The sequence below is a fragment of the Bos mutus genome, chromosome 6 (assembly GCF_027580195.1).
Source record: "Bos mutus isolate GX-2022 chromosome 6, NWIPB_WYAK_1.1, whole genome shotgun sequence".
NCBI lineage: Eukaryota > Metazoa > Chordata > Mammalia > Artiodactyla > Bovidae > Bos > Bos mutus.
This window is the reverse complement of record NC_091622.1, coordinates 25,974,171-25,991,687: the sequence shown is the minus strand read 5'-3', so window position 1 is coordinate 25,991,687 and position 17,517 is coordinate 25,974,171. Positions and strand designations below refer to the sequence as shown.

The window sequence follows — 17,517 nt, the reverse complement described above, 5'->3', positions numbered from 1 at the left end:
TGTATTTTTTTAATTCAACAAGATCGCCTGGCACTGTCCGCATCACCTTGTCTGAGTCTACAGATGGGTGGGGAAGTTGGAGCACGGATGAGCTCTGTGCTTCCCACCAGGCACTCCCAGACACACTGCCCACTGGAGACCAGCTTGCCCGAGTCTGAGGATGGCAAGGACCTTGCTGGCTGGCCCCAAAAGATGCCGTTAGCATTCTCAACCCTTTCTGATCAAAAGCTTGTCAGCCTCTGATGCAGGAAGCACCTACCTGCCGCTACCCTGTGTTTATTTTCCATTTCCTTTTTTTTTTTTAAACAGCCTCAACGCCTCCACTGTCACACTCTAAAACCCCAGGTGCAGAGGGAATGTTCTCAACTCTTCCAAACGTTAAAAACATGCACATCTGTGTATGCTGCCAGGGTTTCAAGAGTGTAAATTACCTTGGGACGGAATCAGAACCCAATGACAGCCTCTCCCTCCCCCACCCTGGGTGAGGGTCCCCTGCTCTAGACGCCCGACAGGGGAACCCTTGACCAGAGTGATTAACATCCTGGGGCTTTCGGTAGGATCACTATGTAGCCTGTCATCCAAAATGAATAATTTTCCAAGTCAAAGGGGACACTGTTAATCATTACATGGGGACTACAGGTATAAACAAAAGCGCTGCAGAAAACCAAGACCCGTTGAGCACATGCAACCCTGGTATGCTGAGATTACCATCGGAGTCACATTTATTGGGTAACCCCCACCCTCTCGAAGCTGACTGACCAGTGCAGAGCACAACCACATCATCACCCCAATAAATAATCATGATCTCACTTGATTATAATGGGTGCTTAGAAGGAAAAGTCCTGGGTGTTGTGACAGAATATTCCAAGGTTAACAGATTTGGGCTTCCCTGGTGGCTCAGATGGTAAAGAATCCGCCTGCAGTGCAGGGACCTGCGTTTGATCTCTGGGCCTGGAAGATCCCCTGGAGAAGCAAATGGCTACACACTCCAGTATTCTTACCTGGAGAATCCCATGGACGGAGGAGCCTGATGGGCTACAGTCCATGGGGTCGCAAAGAGTTGGACACGACTGAGGGACTAACACTTTTGCAGCCTAGTTTCCGTGTGCTCTCTGTGCAAAGGCTCTAAAGTAGGAAGGAGTTTCAGAGGGAAAAGAAAGGCCAGAGGGCTGGAGTGGGAGAGGAGGAAGGAGGGGATAAAGCCACAAACTGGGTGGGGCAGGGGGTGGGGGGGGGGTGTGGGGAGGCAAACATGAGAGGGAGGATCTCAGGTAAGACCAAGGGCAGCGGGAAGCCAAGGAGATCACTCAAAGCATAAGAGTGTCATGATCAGACCTGGGACTGGACCACCATGGCTCAGGGCAAAGAGTGGACCACAGGGAGGAAAGAGCAGGAGGCCAGCGAAGCCAGGAAGATGAAGGCTCAGACCAGGGCAACGGCTGGTCAGAGGACTAGAGAGGGCCCATTTAAAAATACTTAATGTCGGATTATGCTAGTGATCGGGAAAAGGCTGCCACGATGGCTAAGCCAGAAAATAACGGGCTGCACAGAAGACAGCAAAATCAGTTCCTTACACATAACAACCCTAAAATGCCGAGGTTTGTCTTTTAACCTTGCTCACACAGCCTCTAAAACCCTGAGAAACACAATGTTAAAATGAAATACAAATGCTAAAACTACCCTACCACAATTATCCCTCTTTCAGAAACCAACGAATCCTACACCATATCTAAAGAGAGATTCACTTCAACAATCCAATATTCTCAGTGTCTGTCGTGACCCCTTTAGTTATATTACCCAATAACACAATTGAAAATGAAGTTATTAAGAGGTCTGAGTGATACAGGAAGTTTGCCTTTTATCTTTAGAGATGGTATTCAAATCGCAAATCCTAGGATTTGAAATCTAGGATTGAAAATCTATAAAATCACATCTGGTCCCCATTTATTTCATCACTTTGATGAACAGAACTAAAAATGATTAGTGGTCACCCTTTGAGAGGATATGATAAATAAATGGAAAGGAATCATTTTGGTTACAGTGGTTATATCATCCCATATCATGACCCCTAAAGGTTAGCTTTTCATGAAATATATCACAAATAGAAAATAAAACAGTGTCCAGCCTCTCTTGTATGTCAGAATTTCCATGCACATAACTAACAATGATCACAGTAAAAATTACTTACAACTTACATTCATATCATACCCTCTAGTTTGCAAAGCTCTGATTTTTTTCCCCAGTGACCTTGAAAGCACAAACAGGCAAATACACACAACTATCCAGATTTGTCACAAGGGCCTTACATAAGCTAACAAAGGAAGACTGTCTGGGACCAAAGTCTGGGTGACAGTATGTAAAGTTTCCCTGAGAGTGCTGTGTTCCACATTTCAAATATTCAAATATTGTCAACTGACACACACATATGCGTACTTTTTTTCCCCTTTTTCAGTAAATGTGTTCTTTGCAATAAAACCGGTTCATTCAATGCAGTTTAATTTGTATGTGATTACAAAGTGAAAGTGTTAGTCGCTCAGTCACATCCAACTCTTTGCAACCCTATGGACTGTAGCCCACCAGGCTCCTCTGTCCATGAGATTCTCCAGACAAGAACACTGGAATGGGTTGCCATTCCGTTCTCCAGGGGATCTTCCAGAGATCGAATCTGGGTCTCCTGCATTGCAGGCAGATTCTTTACTGTCTGAGACACCAGGGAAGCTGATTACAAAGTGTTTGCTATAAAAGCAGCCTACAAACAGGAAAATCTGTTTTGGATGCTTTGCCCCAGTAGGATTTTTTAAAATATACAGTCACCTCTCTCTTATCTTACCAGACATATTCCAACTCACTCAAAAACAGAAAGGTCCTAAAACACAAAGGAGGAATCTGTGGGTCTGAGAGGAAATACAGTCTCCTGGACATGCAAAATTGTAGCAGAGAGAAGTCTCTACGGTTGGAGAAGTGCTTATAGGGGAAGGGAATCAAGGAATTAAAAAGGTTATCAACCCAACTGGAGGGTGTGGGAGAAGCGACAAAAGACACCCAATCTTTGGAAAGCCCTCTAGGTTTGAGCTGAAATCAGGGTGACAGTACTCAGGGCTGTCCATGGCCACGCTTGCTGAGTTTCCAGGGAGGGGTCAAGCAGGATGGGAGCCCAGCAGAGAAAAAGCCAAGAAAAACAGGCATTTCCCATCGCCCCGAGTCTCCACTGTCAGCTCCTGCTCCCGCACCAGCACAGATTTCCACATCAGCGAAGTGGGAACAAATTAGTCTGAGTTGGGCTAACAGTTAACCAGACCCTCTCACATTCTCTTATTTAGGCATTCATGCATGCAGAACAATTTCTGGAATGCCTTCTAGGAGCCAGGCCCTGTCAAGACCTGGAATGAAACCTCATTCAGGTCCTGTCCCACAAAGACCTCAAAGACCAGTGGAAAAGGATCCCCTCACTGAATCAGCACCAGAGACGACCACTGCAACAAGGGCCCCATGGAGGTGTAATTTCACCGACAGAATCCCTACAGGAGGGAGGGATTTACTGCCTCAGGTCTTCATCTTTTCACCATTGTTTAAAATGGTTCCAAGGACGGACCTAGCTAGATAGAACACAATCCATATGATCTGACAGCTTGTAAAACTCACAATAGCCAGCTTGTATTTTAACTGTTTAAACCCACCTTTGATGTATCCTTTTAAAAACAAACAATTTGCTGTGAATCAAAGACTGTGAGGTGAAAAACTGGGTGTTAAAAGGAAGAAGAGAGACTACGAAACAAAACAGATTGCCCAGAACCACTCAAACTGAGAAAGGCAGAGTGCCAGGCACGCTGTAGCTGAGAGCATCCCACAGTCACCCTCTATACATGCCATCCAACCGGCCAGAAGCAAAACATATAAGCTCCTTCTTTTCAGTACTGTAGTGGATGTTGGTGTATTTTTCATGGTTTTCAAAACATTTCTGAAATACATGCAGAAGGACAAAATGGCTAAATGAAGTATAGCTAAATGATGGGGTGGGATAACCTAGCGGAAGTTTAGCAAAGCATTCCCAAGGTTGTAATTCTAGAAACAGCTCTCCTAAGAACAATTACAGGAGCTCCAGCAGCAGCCCCCCAGGCCCTGAGATAAGTGCTTTGCACTCACAGCCTTTTTGGTCTTTACAACTTTTTATGGTCGATACCACACCTTTGATAGAACACAGACAGAAATGGCAGACAAATCACTGAAAGTAGAGCTAAGTGCAAAGTTATAGTCAGCAAACATAAATAAGTTCTTAGTTACAAAGGGCCAGTTACCAAGCCCCTATTCCCACAGGATGGTGCAGAGAGAACCTGGTGACAGCTGCAAAAACAGCAGACTGCATCACAGCAGAGTACTCTCAGGGAACCTAGAATAAACCTAGGGAACCCAAATAGTTTATAATGGACATCATATGTGCCTATCTCTTTGCTCCATACAAGTATGGCTGGGGAACAGGATGCCGATGAGAGGTGAGAAATAAGCGAAGTCCCTACAATGGAGTTTGACTTTAATCCCGTCCAAACTAAGTCATTTAAGTACTTAAGGGCTTCCCAGGTGGCACTAGTGGTAAAGAACCCACTTGGCAATGCAGGAGACGGAAGAGACGCAGATTCCATCTCTGGGTTGGGAAGACCCCCTGGAGGAGGAAATGGCAACCCACTCCAGTGTTATTGCTTGGAAAAGCCCATGCACAGAGGGGCTACAGGCCATGGGGCTGCAAAGAGTCAGACACGACTGAGCAGACACACGCTAGTAAGTACTTAAAGCAGGTGATGTGAAAGCAGGATCAGATTTACCACTAGAGAAGGCTCTGGGAGATGGAGTGTGGGGGAAGGAAGAGAGAATTACAACCCTGCAAATGAAGATGCTGATGATCTGAATCACAGCAAGGAAGGTGGTGGAGAAGAGGATGAAAGAACACGCTGAAAGAGTTAAGACTGAGCAGGTATCACTGCTGATAGTACTGTGTAGGTTCTGGGGTTTCAGTTTCAGATGCCAGCAGGATCCGTGCCATCCCTGGGTCAGAGACAAAGGCCAGTTCACCACTCACAGCAATACAGTAGCCACAGCATCTGCCCCAGTCCCCCGGGCAACAATTTCCACAGGACCATGCAGAGAGGGATCACATCATGAACTGCACTACAAGACAGGACCCTTAAGTTAGGGAGCCCAAATATTTTTTTCATATGCATCTATCTTCCAAGGCTTTTCACTCTACAAACATCCTTGAAAAGATGATCCAGAACAAAGGTGGTCAGTACCTCAGCTTGCAGTATCCTGCAAGAAACATGAGATTTATGGAGAATTGTTTTCCAACATCCTCACGTTACCTATGAGGAAACTAAGAGTCAAAAAGCTTAAGATGAGTCAGGGTAACATAGCTAGAAGGTAACAGAAGTGAGATTCAAACCCAGACCTTAGGACACCAAGTCCCATTGCCCTCCCCACTATTCAAAATCCTATTATGTAAAACATAGGGACTTCTGCTAGTGGAAGGAGTATAGAGACAATAAATGGGTCCTTCAGGCTCTCCAGGAAGTTGTCAGCTCGCCTGGAAGGGAACAGGGACACACTAGAGGCCCAGCTCCAAAGATGAAGGTTCTCCTTGGCTCATGTATCTCAAAACTTGAATGACAGAGCAGAACTAGGCTGCTATAGAAGTCAACGGTGGTGCCTCTCCATGTGGTGGGGAGATCTACGCCCAAGTCCTTGGTTAGCCCCTTCCTAAATCCAGCCTGCAAAATTACAGGTTTTATGGGAGAATGCTATCAGAATGGAAAAGAAAGTTTATATGTTCATACTAGGTCTTTATTCCCTAAAACTTCTTGCAGAGGTATGAAACAGAATAACTTTCCATATAAAGATGATCTCTCCTCATCCGTGCATTTAAATCAGCTAACACTTCACATACATAATTAAAAGAAAGTAAATATATATGCTTCCCAGGTGGCTCAGCAGCCTGGTGAGCTACAGTCCATGGGGTGGCAAAAGAGTCAGACATGACTCAGGCACCAAACAATAGCAGCCAAAGTAACTGGATTAAGAAACTGAAAAGAACTTGGTTAGCAGACCCTTCATTTTGATAACAAACATACTGGATTCAAGATTTAAAGGTAACTGCAGAGTTACTTCATAAATGGGATTCATTATTTTGAACATGAGTGATCAAGCTTATTCATTTATTAACATAAAGTGAAAAAATGACTTGCTTAGCTTCAAGGGGACAATAAGAGATGTTTGGCATATGCAGGACTTTGGGTCTTCCTGGTGTCAATGATGACCAGCTGGACAGCAGACTCTCTTCTGAGATTTCTTAGCTCAGTCTGCAAGGTCCTGAGACACCTGATCAGTCCTTGTCAGCCTGGGGAACCCTCTCCCTCAGCAGAAAGTTCCCACTCCCCATGAGAAGCCCCCACCATCACCACCAGGTTCCTCTTCAAGGGGTGAAAGGCACAGGTGGTGCTTATCACACTAACAGAAATGTCTGAATCCACTCAACTTAAAAGGATCACCCACTTTATAGGCCACTTATTTAAACCTTTGGATGGCTGCCCAATGCATGCAAGCTGCCACAGTGCACAATCCAGGGAGCAAGCACCATGCACATCCCAGGGGATGGTGCAGTTCACAACCTGTGCAGCCATGAGTGATGGCAGCCCTCAGGGATAGGGGGTCACTCCCAAGATATTTCCCCATCAAAGTTCACGTCCTCATCCATGGATTTTTTTTAGCCTAATCTATAAATCCCCCAGATTCTAGCAGTCATCATGGATTTCAACCAATGACTGAAGGAAGTTAATCATTTTTACATATCATTAAGTGAATAACAAATATTATTTAGAATTTGGTTCTGACTAGCTGCTGATAAAATTCACACTGGAAACAACAGGAGTAGGAAACATAACAACAACTTATTTCATATATTTGAGTACTGAGAGTCATCTCTCCATCTAGAATCTGTATGGCAGGCTTCCTTGGACAGCAAGCAGATCAAACCAGTCAATCCTAAAGGAAATCAACTGAGATTATTAATTGGAAGGACTATGCTGAAGCTGCAATACTTTGGCCACCTGATGCAAAGAGCCGACTCACTGGAAAAGACCCTGGTGCTGGGAAAGATTGAGGGCAGGAAAGGGGTGACAGAGAATGAAATGGCTGGAAGGCATCACCGACTCAATGGACATGAGTTTGAAGAAACTCCAGGAGACGGTAAAGGACAGGGAAGTATGGTGTGCTGCAGTCCATGGGGTCTCAAAGAGTCGGATATGACTTAGCAACTGAACAACAAGTACCACACATATTATTCTTTTGATGGATGAAGAAGTAAATACCTACTGCAGATAACCAGTAAGTAGGCTTTTACAGTTCTATTTGAAAAAACACACACCCAAGTTATTCTTCTGAACAAATGTTCTTACTTGGCTTTCATGGGTACACCACTGTTAATTAAAAGAAAGTGAAGTCGCTCGGTCGTGTCCAACTCTTTGCGACCCCATGGACTGTAGCCTACCTGGCTCCTCCATTCATGGGATTTTCCAGGCAAGAATACTGGAGTGGGTTGCCATTTCAAATGCTTCTCTAAATTACCGATACCGGCTTGGAGGTGATCTCAGTGTCATTCTCCAAGAGGCCGGTTCACTGATTGCTTGAAAATAATTCATTCCACAAGTATCAAAAAACAAACAGAAAGTCTCTTCCCCAATCCAAGTCAGCAGAGCCAGCCTGCTTCTGAGATGAGCGCTTCCTGATCCTGCTCAGCTCTGGTCCTAGGCTTGGCCCGGGCTTTCCCATCTCTTGTCTCTCAGGGCCAGACACCAGACAGTCTCTGCAACTTGCCCTGTCTGTGCCCTCTGGGGCTGCCGAGGCTCCCAGTCCTCTGGGCCCTCCTCCACTGCCACCAATAATCCTGGATCCTGTTGCCTGGCGCTGTTAACATCAGCCATTCCTGTGCATCAGCTCTCCGACTTCTCTAACTCAGGATGCTACACTTCTTGGTAAAAGGGTGCCTTGGTCTCCTTTGGTTCCCTGGAGTCACACTGGCCAGTGGTACAGCTATGAAGCATCTGAGAAGCCCTGAGATTTCTAAACTTGGCTTTCCTAACCACATTCTTGGTAGGTGAGGCCCAGGCGATTATGTCCCAAATAGGACACATCTGAACACATTTAACTGGCTATATATTCAACTTATACACAGCACACCTGTGTCTGGTCCTCATTTGCTTTTACCCTACTTCCAAGGTAATAAATCAGCCTCAGGACCGTTTCATGGAAGCTGGCAGAAGACATAAAACTCCTGGGTCAGAGACAAAGGACTGCATTATCCACAGCACAGCAGGCAACTGGGGCGCCATGTCTGCCAGTCCTCCTCACCCCGAAGTCCGACGGCGGTGACACCGCGGCGCCCAGAAGGAAGCCACAGAAGTGCTGCTTTACGTCCGAGTCACAGCTGTGGAACCTCTGCTTTATAACAAGCAGAAGGTGAGACTTCTCTTTGTCCCAGAGAGACATGATCTCATCTTCCAAAGTTGCTCGCCACAAACACAACCCTAAGTAATGGCCCAAGAGCATTTCTAGACCACCCAGCAAGACAGGCAGGACACAAGAGACATGTGGAGGAGCATCTCCAAGCAACCTGTGCGTTCGCCTCGTTTGAATGACTGTCCCTATGGGCTTCATGGTCCCAACAACTCCTACACGGGAGGCCCCTGTACTCTTCATGCCATGGGTTGAAAAGCAGCTGCATTATGCCCTTCATTGGTAAGGTGCTGTGAAACACCCCATAATTTAATTGTTGAACAGCACAGTCTGAGATCTCTCAAGTATATCCCTCCCTCAATACAGTAGCCAAAACCACCTCTGCATCTCCACTCCCTTCCTGTTTCACCTCCCCTACTTTTGGAAACTTATCTATAGTTAGAAATGCACAATAAATTAAAAAAATAAAGTGTATATGTGTATATGGGGCTTCCCTGGTGGCTCAGAGGTAAAGAATCCATCTGCCAATGCAGGAGACGCGGGTTTGACTCCTGGGTTGGGAAGATCCCTTGGAGAAAGAAATGGTAACCCACTCCAATATTCCTGCCTGGGAAATCCCATGGCAGAGGTGCCTGCAATCCATGGGGTCACAAAAAGTCTAACACAGCGACTGAACAACAACAACTATATATTAATAGTGAATAGGACAGAAGCTAGTCTCAATCTGGGCAAAATTTTAGTTCCAGAAATCTTCACCTATATAGCTGAAGGAAGAGAAATCACTTATGATAACTTGGGAAACGAAAGACAAGACAAAAGTCCGCTTGACAGATGCTCACACTCTGAAAGGCACTAACTTCAGGGAGGGAAACTGCTTGCTTTTACTATAATGTCAGTGATTTTTCAGACATATTTTTTACTTCCTATACAGTGGAAAACAATTTAAAATGCCAGATTCCTTAAAGTTCAACAGCTCATAAAACACCATTTGTAACAAAAACTTGTAACTATCTAAATAAAAATTAAATTAGAAAATCTGTAATTATAATCAAAATAAGGTATATATTAATTAATCAAACTTCATACACATACCTACTTGTGCATAACAAATTTTTTAGAGGGGCCCAGGTGGATGCTAATCTTTTTCTGAAGCTAAGAAAGTAATACATTTGGCCAACAGGTACATGAAAAGATGCTCATTATTGCTAATTATTACAGAAATGCAAATCAAAACTACAATGAGATATCACCTCACACCAGTCAAAATGGCCAACATTAAGAAGTCAACGAACAATAAATGCTGGAGAGTATACCAAAAAAGAAAAAAACAGAACCCTCCTCTAACTTCCGGCAGGAATGTAAATTGGTGCAGCCATTATGGAGAACAGTATGGAGGTTCCTTAAAAAACTAAAAATAGAACCATCATATGATCCTATAATCTTACTCCTGGGCATATATCCAGAAAAAAAAACATAATTCAAAAAGACACATGTACCCTAATGTTCACTGCAGCACTATTTACAACAGCCAAGACATGGAACCTAAGTGTCTATCAAGAGATGAGTGGATAAAGAAGATGTGGTATTTATATACAATGGACAGTCAGCCACCAAAGAGAATTAAATAATGCCATTTGCAGCAACATGTATGGACATAGAGATTATCATACTAAGTGCAGTAAGTCAGACAGAGAAAGAAAAATATATATGATATCCATATGATATCCACATATAACGTGGAATCTTAAAAAAAAGAACTTATTTACAAAACAGAAATAGATTCACAGATTGAAAACAAACTTATGGCTACCAAAGGGGATGAGGGGACGGGGAAGGACAAAGTAGGATTTGGGGATTAACGGTTATAGACTACTGTGGATCAAATAGATAAACAAGGACCTACTGTATAGCACAGGGAATTATATTCAATATCTTACAATAACCTAGAATGGAAAAAACCTGAAAAAGCATATGTACATGTATAACTGAATCATTTTTCTGTATACCTGACACCAACACAACATTGTAAATTAGTTACACATCAAGTGAAAAATGGTTATTGAGAAAGAAAATTACTATAGATTAAATTAACTTATTTCAGTTAACAATTACTGGATACCTGCTATATTTTAGGCATTTTTCCAGACATATTTCTATTATTAGAATTATTATTTTATTGGAACTGTAATGTTCTACATATACTACCATTAAAAAAAAAAAAAAACAGGTAGGTCCGTGGCCTCAAAATGACCCTCTAAGGCAAGCCATGAGAAATGCTGGTATTTGTGATTAAAGAAATGGAGGGGTGATCGGGTCATGCCAACAACGGATAAGATGAACAGCTGCAGCTAAACGTGAGGGGAGAGGAATTCAGGGTCCAGCAGGCAAGGAACGGAGCAGCTACTTGGCTCGAAACCTAAACTCTCAGACAGATCTGAGAGGAAGGAAAGGAAGTTGCCAAAGGAAGCCTGGAGATACAATCTCTTCCAGTAGGTGAAACACCAAAGGAAACAAAGTTCCGCCAGAAAAGTCCTGTCATACAGACAGCGCTTCCCTAGCAGAGCAAGTTGAGGCTCCTGGACTCTGACAACACCTCTCCCAGGTGATAATGAATCAAAAGCCTACACCTGTCCCAAGCAGTCACCCGTTCACACCTGATTCCAAGGTCAGCGGTCACAGAGCACGTGCGCCCTCAGGCTGTGCCTGTGCGTCTCACTGAATCTTTATAATTATCCTAGGGATAGGCATTACTGTTAGCCACTTTTTGCCCATAAGAAACAGACCAGCATGATGACACAGCTGTTCACAGTCACAAAGCTTGGCCGTGCCAAGGCCAATGTCTGAACCCTTAACCCCTATTTTAAACATCTCAATGTTCTCCGCATTGTTTGCGGGGCAGAGGGTAGGGGGAGTGGGAAGCTGGGGTGAGGAAGAAATAAAGAGTAAATGTATCATTTTTTTAAAAATCATCTTGTAATTTTATCTGGAGCACATCAGTGCAAAACAAATAACAAATCCCATGGGCATATTCATTTAGTAATAAAAAACCCAAATAGGACACATGTGAATTCATAGGTTTAGTTCATCACCACAGAATCACCCAACACCTAATAGCTTGTTTAAATGAAGTATGAACAATATTAGAGATGACAAAGAATTTCAGATAATACCTATGCCATCAAGCTTAATCTATTCAATGTGCAACTTTATGTGCAATTTAATTGGAAGCTTTTTTGTCTCTGCTGACTTAAAAGCCACATATGGAATCCATACGAAGAAGGAGTTTTTGAGTCTGCTCATTCCAAAGCACAAGAATAATGCATAATAAATAACCTGAATACTTAACATAAGCCAGGTTGATGTTAATCAAAGTGACCGCCCCAAACTGTTTAGTAGAACCAAAGGCGGTCAGAGCACTGGGACTCAGTAAACTTGGGCAGTTCAGCCAGCACCCAGCCTCCAGGTCAAAGGCCAACTTCATCCTCATTCAAGGAATAAATGGTACACAGATACCTTCTCCATCGTCCTCAGCACATCAAATCCGCCAGGACGCCCGCCGCCGTCCCCTCCTCGCGCTCTCCCCACGCAGCGAGGCCGGAACCGCGGAGCCCACGGAGACGCTCTGCGCCCAGAACACCAGCTGTACCTGCTTTGTAAATTGGGAGCTTTGAAGCAAAGGTTGATGGGAAAAAAGAAAGGATTCTATTAAGAGGGGAAAAAAGGTGGGGAAGGGGGCCAATATCTAGAGGTGGAACCAATTTTTCAGGTCCATTTCAATATGTAAGTCTTGAGATTATATAATCAAGAATTATACCTGAGTGCCCATACCTGAGCACTGAAAAGACTCGACAAAGAATACTCAAATATTTGAACAGCCATTCCTCTTCAAAATAATTCCAACCTTCCATGTTTTTATCAGCAGGCTACCCTTTTTAAAGTATGAGAAAGAGATTTGGGAGATTTTACCCCCAAAACAAAAAGTCCTATTTTCTCAGTTCTGGAATTAAATTCACAGAAAAGGGGGCAGGGGGAGGAGGGGGATTCAATAGAAACGATGCTTGAAATGAAAAAAATGCATTCTGAAAGGTTCCTAGCAATAATTAATGATTTGTTGGTGCCTCCAGCTAGGCTGTAGTAATTTCATACTTCAAAAGAGTTTATTTTCTAGTCTTCATCCAAGAACCAAAACAGCAAGAACAGTGTTTTTTCCTGCTTAAGTATTAGGTACTAAGACTGATGATCTCTTGAGTTTTATTTTTAACTTAAAAAAAAGTTTCATTTAGTTTGCATCTTTATACTGTTAGTGGTAGTCGCTCAGTCTTGTCCAACTCTTTTCTATCCCCACACTGGACTGTATGTAGCCCGCCAGACTCCTCTGTCCGTGGAGTTTTCCAGGCAAGAATACTGGAGTGGATAGCCATTCCCTTCTCCAGGGGATATTCCCAAGCCCAGGAATCAAACTCACATCTCCTGCATTAGCAGGCAGGTTCTCTACCGTCTGAGCCACCAGGGAAGCCCTTGCATCTTTATAGGAAATTATAATAAGGAAATTTTCATCTTTCATCACAAATTAGGGCTTCCCACATAGCTCAAACAGTAAAGAATCTGCCTGCAATGCAGGAGACCTGGGTTCAATCCCTGAGTCAGGAAGATCCCCTGGAAAAGTACATGGCAACCCACTCCAGTATTCTTGCCAATTAAATTATTTGGAGGTCATATAGTCATTTAAGTAGTGTCTCTTTCTTTATCCAAAGAAAGCATATATCTACTTATTAAAAAAAAAAAAAAGCCAAAGACATAAATCAACATTTACTATGCAAAAATTCCAAGGGTATATATCAATTTTAAATGGAATATATGTATTTCAAAAATATAAAAGATATTTCAGTCCTCTTTTTAGTGAAACTAATCCTTTCATTTCTATAAAAGGATGAATAAGACATTATTTTCTAACTTTTATCCAGTTGTTTCAGGCCCTCACTGGAAAGCAACTGTAAAATTCTCAGAGAATACAGTAAGAATACTAGGGACTATTAAATATTACAGACAGGAAAAAAATTAAAATGCCACATATAATGATCTTATCGAGTCACCTCTTCACTCAAATTATTCTTTAAAAAACTAACAGACAAAGCTAAAAAGTACTAAAAAGGAAAAGAAAAAAGAAAAAAAACAACAACACTATTTTCCCAGGATTGCAGTTATGAGATTAGAAAAAAAAAAAAAAATACCAAGCAGCTTTACTCACACGAGTTGTCATGTGGGCAGTTGCTGTCCATCCTTGAATAAGCAGATACCTTCAACAAAACATTCAATGGGAACAATGTAGTTCCTAACTACATTTTTCTGCCCAAGTAAAGGTCATGCTGAAAAACATCTAAAGCTAAGAGCTCATGTTTGAAAGGTTTTGTTTTTCAGTTACTGAATGCTATAACTCCTTCCTTTAAAAGTACAGGGGCTTTCAAATGCCTAAAGCAGATTTATTGATTTTTTGTTGTCATTGTTGTTGTGTGAAATTGATGTTTATTCACAGGGTATTTGTTCTGTATGTTGAAATACTTATTCTAAATGTTGTCCTGAGGGGGGAAATACTGGTAAAGTCAGAAGAAATGCTTAAAAGCTAGTGATGGAAAAGCACATTTTTACTTCACAAAGTTAAGTAACTATGGTTTGCTAAATTCAAGTTCTCGTAGATGCCTGCCACTCAAACTCTAAAATGGGCTTTTTGTTTATTTTGGGGTGTTTGTTCACTGCTCTCAGAGGATTTGACTAAGACTCTCTACTTTTAATAAAATTAAACTGAAAGTTATTATTGGGAATGCAGTACAATTTCTTTTTCTTAAAAAAGCATATTAATGTTGATGTATTGTTTTTACAATAGAAAGGTGTAAGTAAAGTACCCTGTTCTAACTGAGCTGAAGCTGAAGCTCCAATACTTTGGCCACCTGATGTGAAAAAACGACTAATTGGAAAAGACCCTGATTCTGGGGAAGACTGAGGACAGAGGATGAGATGGTTGGATGACATCATCAACTCAATGAACATGAGTTTAACCAAATTCCAAGAGATGGTGAAGGACAGGGAAGCCTCCTAGCATGCTGTAGTCCATGGGGTCACAAACAGTTGGACACAACGACTGAACAACAAAAACAAATTCTAAAAAATGCAGCAAATAAATGAATTCATTCCAAATTGAACATAATCAATAGTAAATTGAAGGAAGAGGAGACAGAGGAGTAGAGGAAGAAGCCCACTGAGATAGGTTTCCAACTATTTCAGGTTGACTTTCTGTTTGTCTAAAATCCAATTTCCCAAAGCATTTTCCCTTTTATACCTAAGATGTAATTATTCACTGGGGCTGGGGTTAGCAACTCTTCAGAAATTGGGAGTACCCCTCTTTTTCCCCAATAGTAAATAGAACCTAGAGTAGGCAGAAATTTGAACACATCCCCCCAGTCATTTTCCCTCTAGAGAGTCGTGAATCTTACTAATAGGTCTCAGCTTATAAATGCATGTCTTCCTGCAAATTACTTAAAAGCAGTGTTCCCCAAAGTGAGATTCCCTGGTGACCTCTGGTGACAGAGGAGACAGTTTTAGAATACAGCATTAAACAACCTAGAAGAAGAAAGTCATTTCCTTTTCAACTCTCTCCTAATCCTCTGGTCTAGTCAAGGAGAAAGTCTCCATTTGATGACAGGATGTTGAGCACTTGGTATACTTGTTAACCTCCACTGTCACAAAGGAAAGTAAGTCTGTAACTCAGGCCTGCCAGCAGGCACCGAGAGCTACCTAGACATTAACAAGCCATATAGTTGTCATTGTATGCATCTGAATATTGATATTTTTCAAGTTTCCTTTTTAAATAAATGTATTTAAGGTTTAAAAATGGAGTCGATTTAAAGGAAAAATAGTTTGAAATGGTCTAGATCCTTGCAACTGAAAATGAGATCAGTGAACCAACAGCATCAGCCTCACCTGGGAGCATGTTAATGAACCAGATCTTAGGCCCTTCTCAAGCCCACCGAACCAAAAAATGCATTTTAATCAAGATCCCCATGTGACTTAAAATTTGAGAAACGCTAGGGGTAGCACAAACGTCAGTCTGAAACCATGCAGGCCATTCGTTTGGGATCTGCTACTTTGGCTCATCAGCCATCCTTCAGACACTCAGCCAGCAGAGGGCAGGGGGACCAAGACGAAACTCCAGTGCCTTCCCTGGCAAGTCGCAAATCATCAACGGATGGTGAGGTCAGTGAGCGAATCTAAAGCAGCACTTTGGGGGTGCTATGGGTAACCTAAAATGACTTTAAATATGGGTAACCTAAAATGACTTTAAATATGCTCTTATGAATGGACTTGTGGACACAGCGGCAGAAGGAGAGGGTGGGATGAATTGAGAGAGTACCTCTGACATATCTACACTATCACGTGTAAAACAGTTAGCTAGTGGGAAGCTTCTGTAGAAGGCAGGGAGCTCAGCTTAATGCTCTGTGATGACCTAGAGGGATGGGATGGGGATGGGGTGGAAGGAGGCTCAAGAGGGAGGGGATACATGTATACATATAGCTGAGTCATAGTTGTACAGCAGATACCAACACAACATTGTAAAGCAATTACCCACCAATTTAAAAAAAATTTTAAGTGCTCTTATAATATCCGATCGTGCCACACAGATCATCTTTTTTACTAATGAATAATATAATGAAAATTCTACCTAACCTTCCCTTCATCCCTTCTCTCTTCCTTCAATGGCTGGGGCTTTCTGAAAAATTTCAGCATGGGAATGAGGGCCTACGCTCCTTGCACCTACTGAATTAGCATCCCCTGGCCTTTTCTCCTAGAGTTAAGGCCAGTTAGAGAATTATGCTTGGAAAAAGAAGCTTAGGTCTTTTGCATCAGGTGACACTGCTGCTGCTGCTAAGTCGCTTCAGTCGTGTCCGACTCTGTGCGACCCCATAGACGGCAGCCCACCAGGCTCCCCCGTCCCTGGGATTCTCCAGGCAAGAACACTGGAGTGGGTTGCCATTTCCTTCTCCAATGCATGAAAGTGAAAAGTGAAAGTGAAGTCGCTTAGTCGTGTCTGACTCTTAGTGACCCCATGGACTGCAGCCCACCAGGCTCCTCCGTCCATGGGATTCTCCAGGCAAGAACACTGGGAGTTCTGACCAAAATCCTACTTCTTCATCAGCAGGAAAGACATCCAGGGGAAATTCTGAATTATCTGTATCGCCAACTCAGCGTTCACCTTCACAACCTGAAAGAATGTGTTGGAAATACAGAGTAAAACAATGACTAAAATACACAGGACTTATGATACTACAAAAGCTAAATACATATGTTTACAGCCATCTAGGTATTTTCAAAACATCCAGATTTAACAGATTTTAGTAAAATGTTTCTATTTCTCCCAGGTGCTAGGCCTAACACCAAGATCCAACAACAGAAACTCAACTTCCCAGTACAAAACACCAACATGAGACAGTCTGGTTTTGCTGAGAAAATGAAGAGTGAATCCAATTGGGTAAAGAAAGATGGGAACATTAATAACAAACAATCAACAGGAATTCATGGTCTGGTATCCATGATAAGACTTACATGCCATTCATTACAATGAAAAGAACACTGTGAACATTTGTTAGATCCTTTTTCCCTTTAGTTATTCTGGGAATGTACTTCTGTAGGCAGAACATTACAGAGAACAAAAAAATATATGTTACAGTGTAAGATTACTGTAACAGTTCTGAAAGAAGTCAAGAAAATCCCACCAAAATGAAATTATAGGCATAGAGGAAAATAAGAGTAATAATTGCTAATACCTATCGATCATTCCAAGCAGTTTATATATACTAACTCCTCTAAATCCTCACAACTATGAGATAGATGCTGGGTCTTAATATTACTACTAAAGATGCCATTTTGCAGATGAGGAGACATAACTGTAAGGTGAGTAAGTAGCCTAAGATCACAAGTCTGGGAATAAAACTGGGTAAAAATTCAGACACATTCAGAATCCAAACTCCT

The 17,517-nt window shown here is 42.4% G+C and overlaps 1 protein-coding gene across 2 annotated transcripts in view; it reads right to left on the bottom strand.

Moving 5' to 3' along the window:
• TSPAN5 (tetraspanin 5) overlaps positions 1-17,517 on the bottom strand; it is a 181,943-nt gene that overhangs the window by 151,579 nt on the left and 12,847 nt on the right. The window contains exon 1 of one of the 2 annotated variants that reach the window (XM_070372107.1): positions 12,010-12,033. The exons of the other annotated variant lie outside the window; for it this stretch is intronic. Coding sequence (XP_070228208.1) covers positions 12,010-12,018 — 9 coding nt within the window. The 5' untranslated portion in view covers positions 12,019-12,033. Of the gene's footprint in view, positions 1-12,009; positions 12,034-17,517 lie in introns of those variants that run through there. 2 annotated transcript variants of the gene reach the window in all.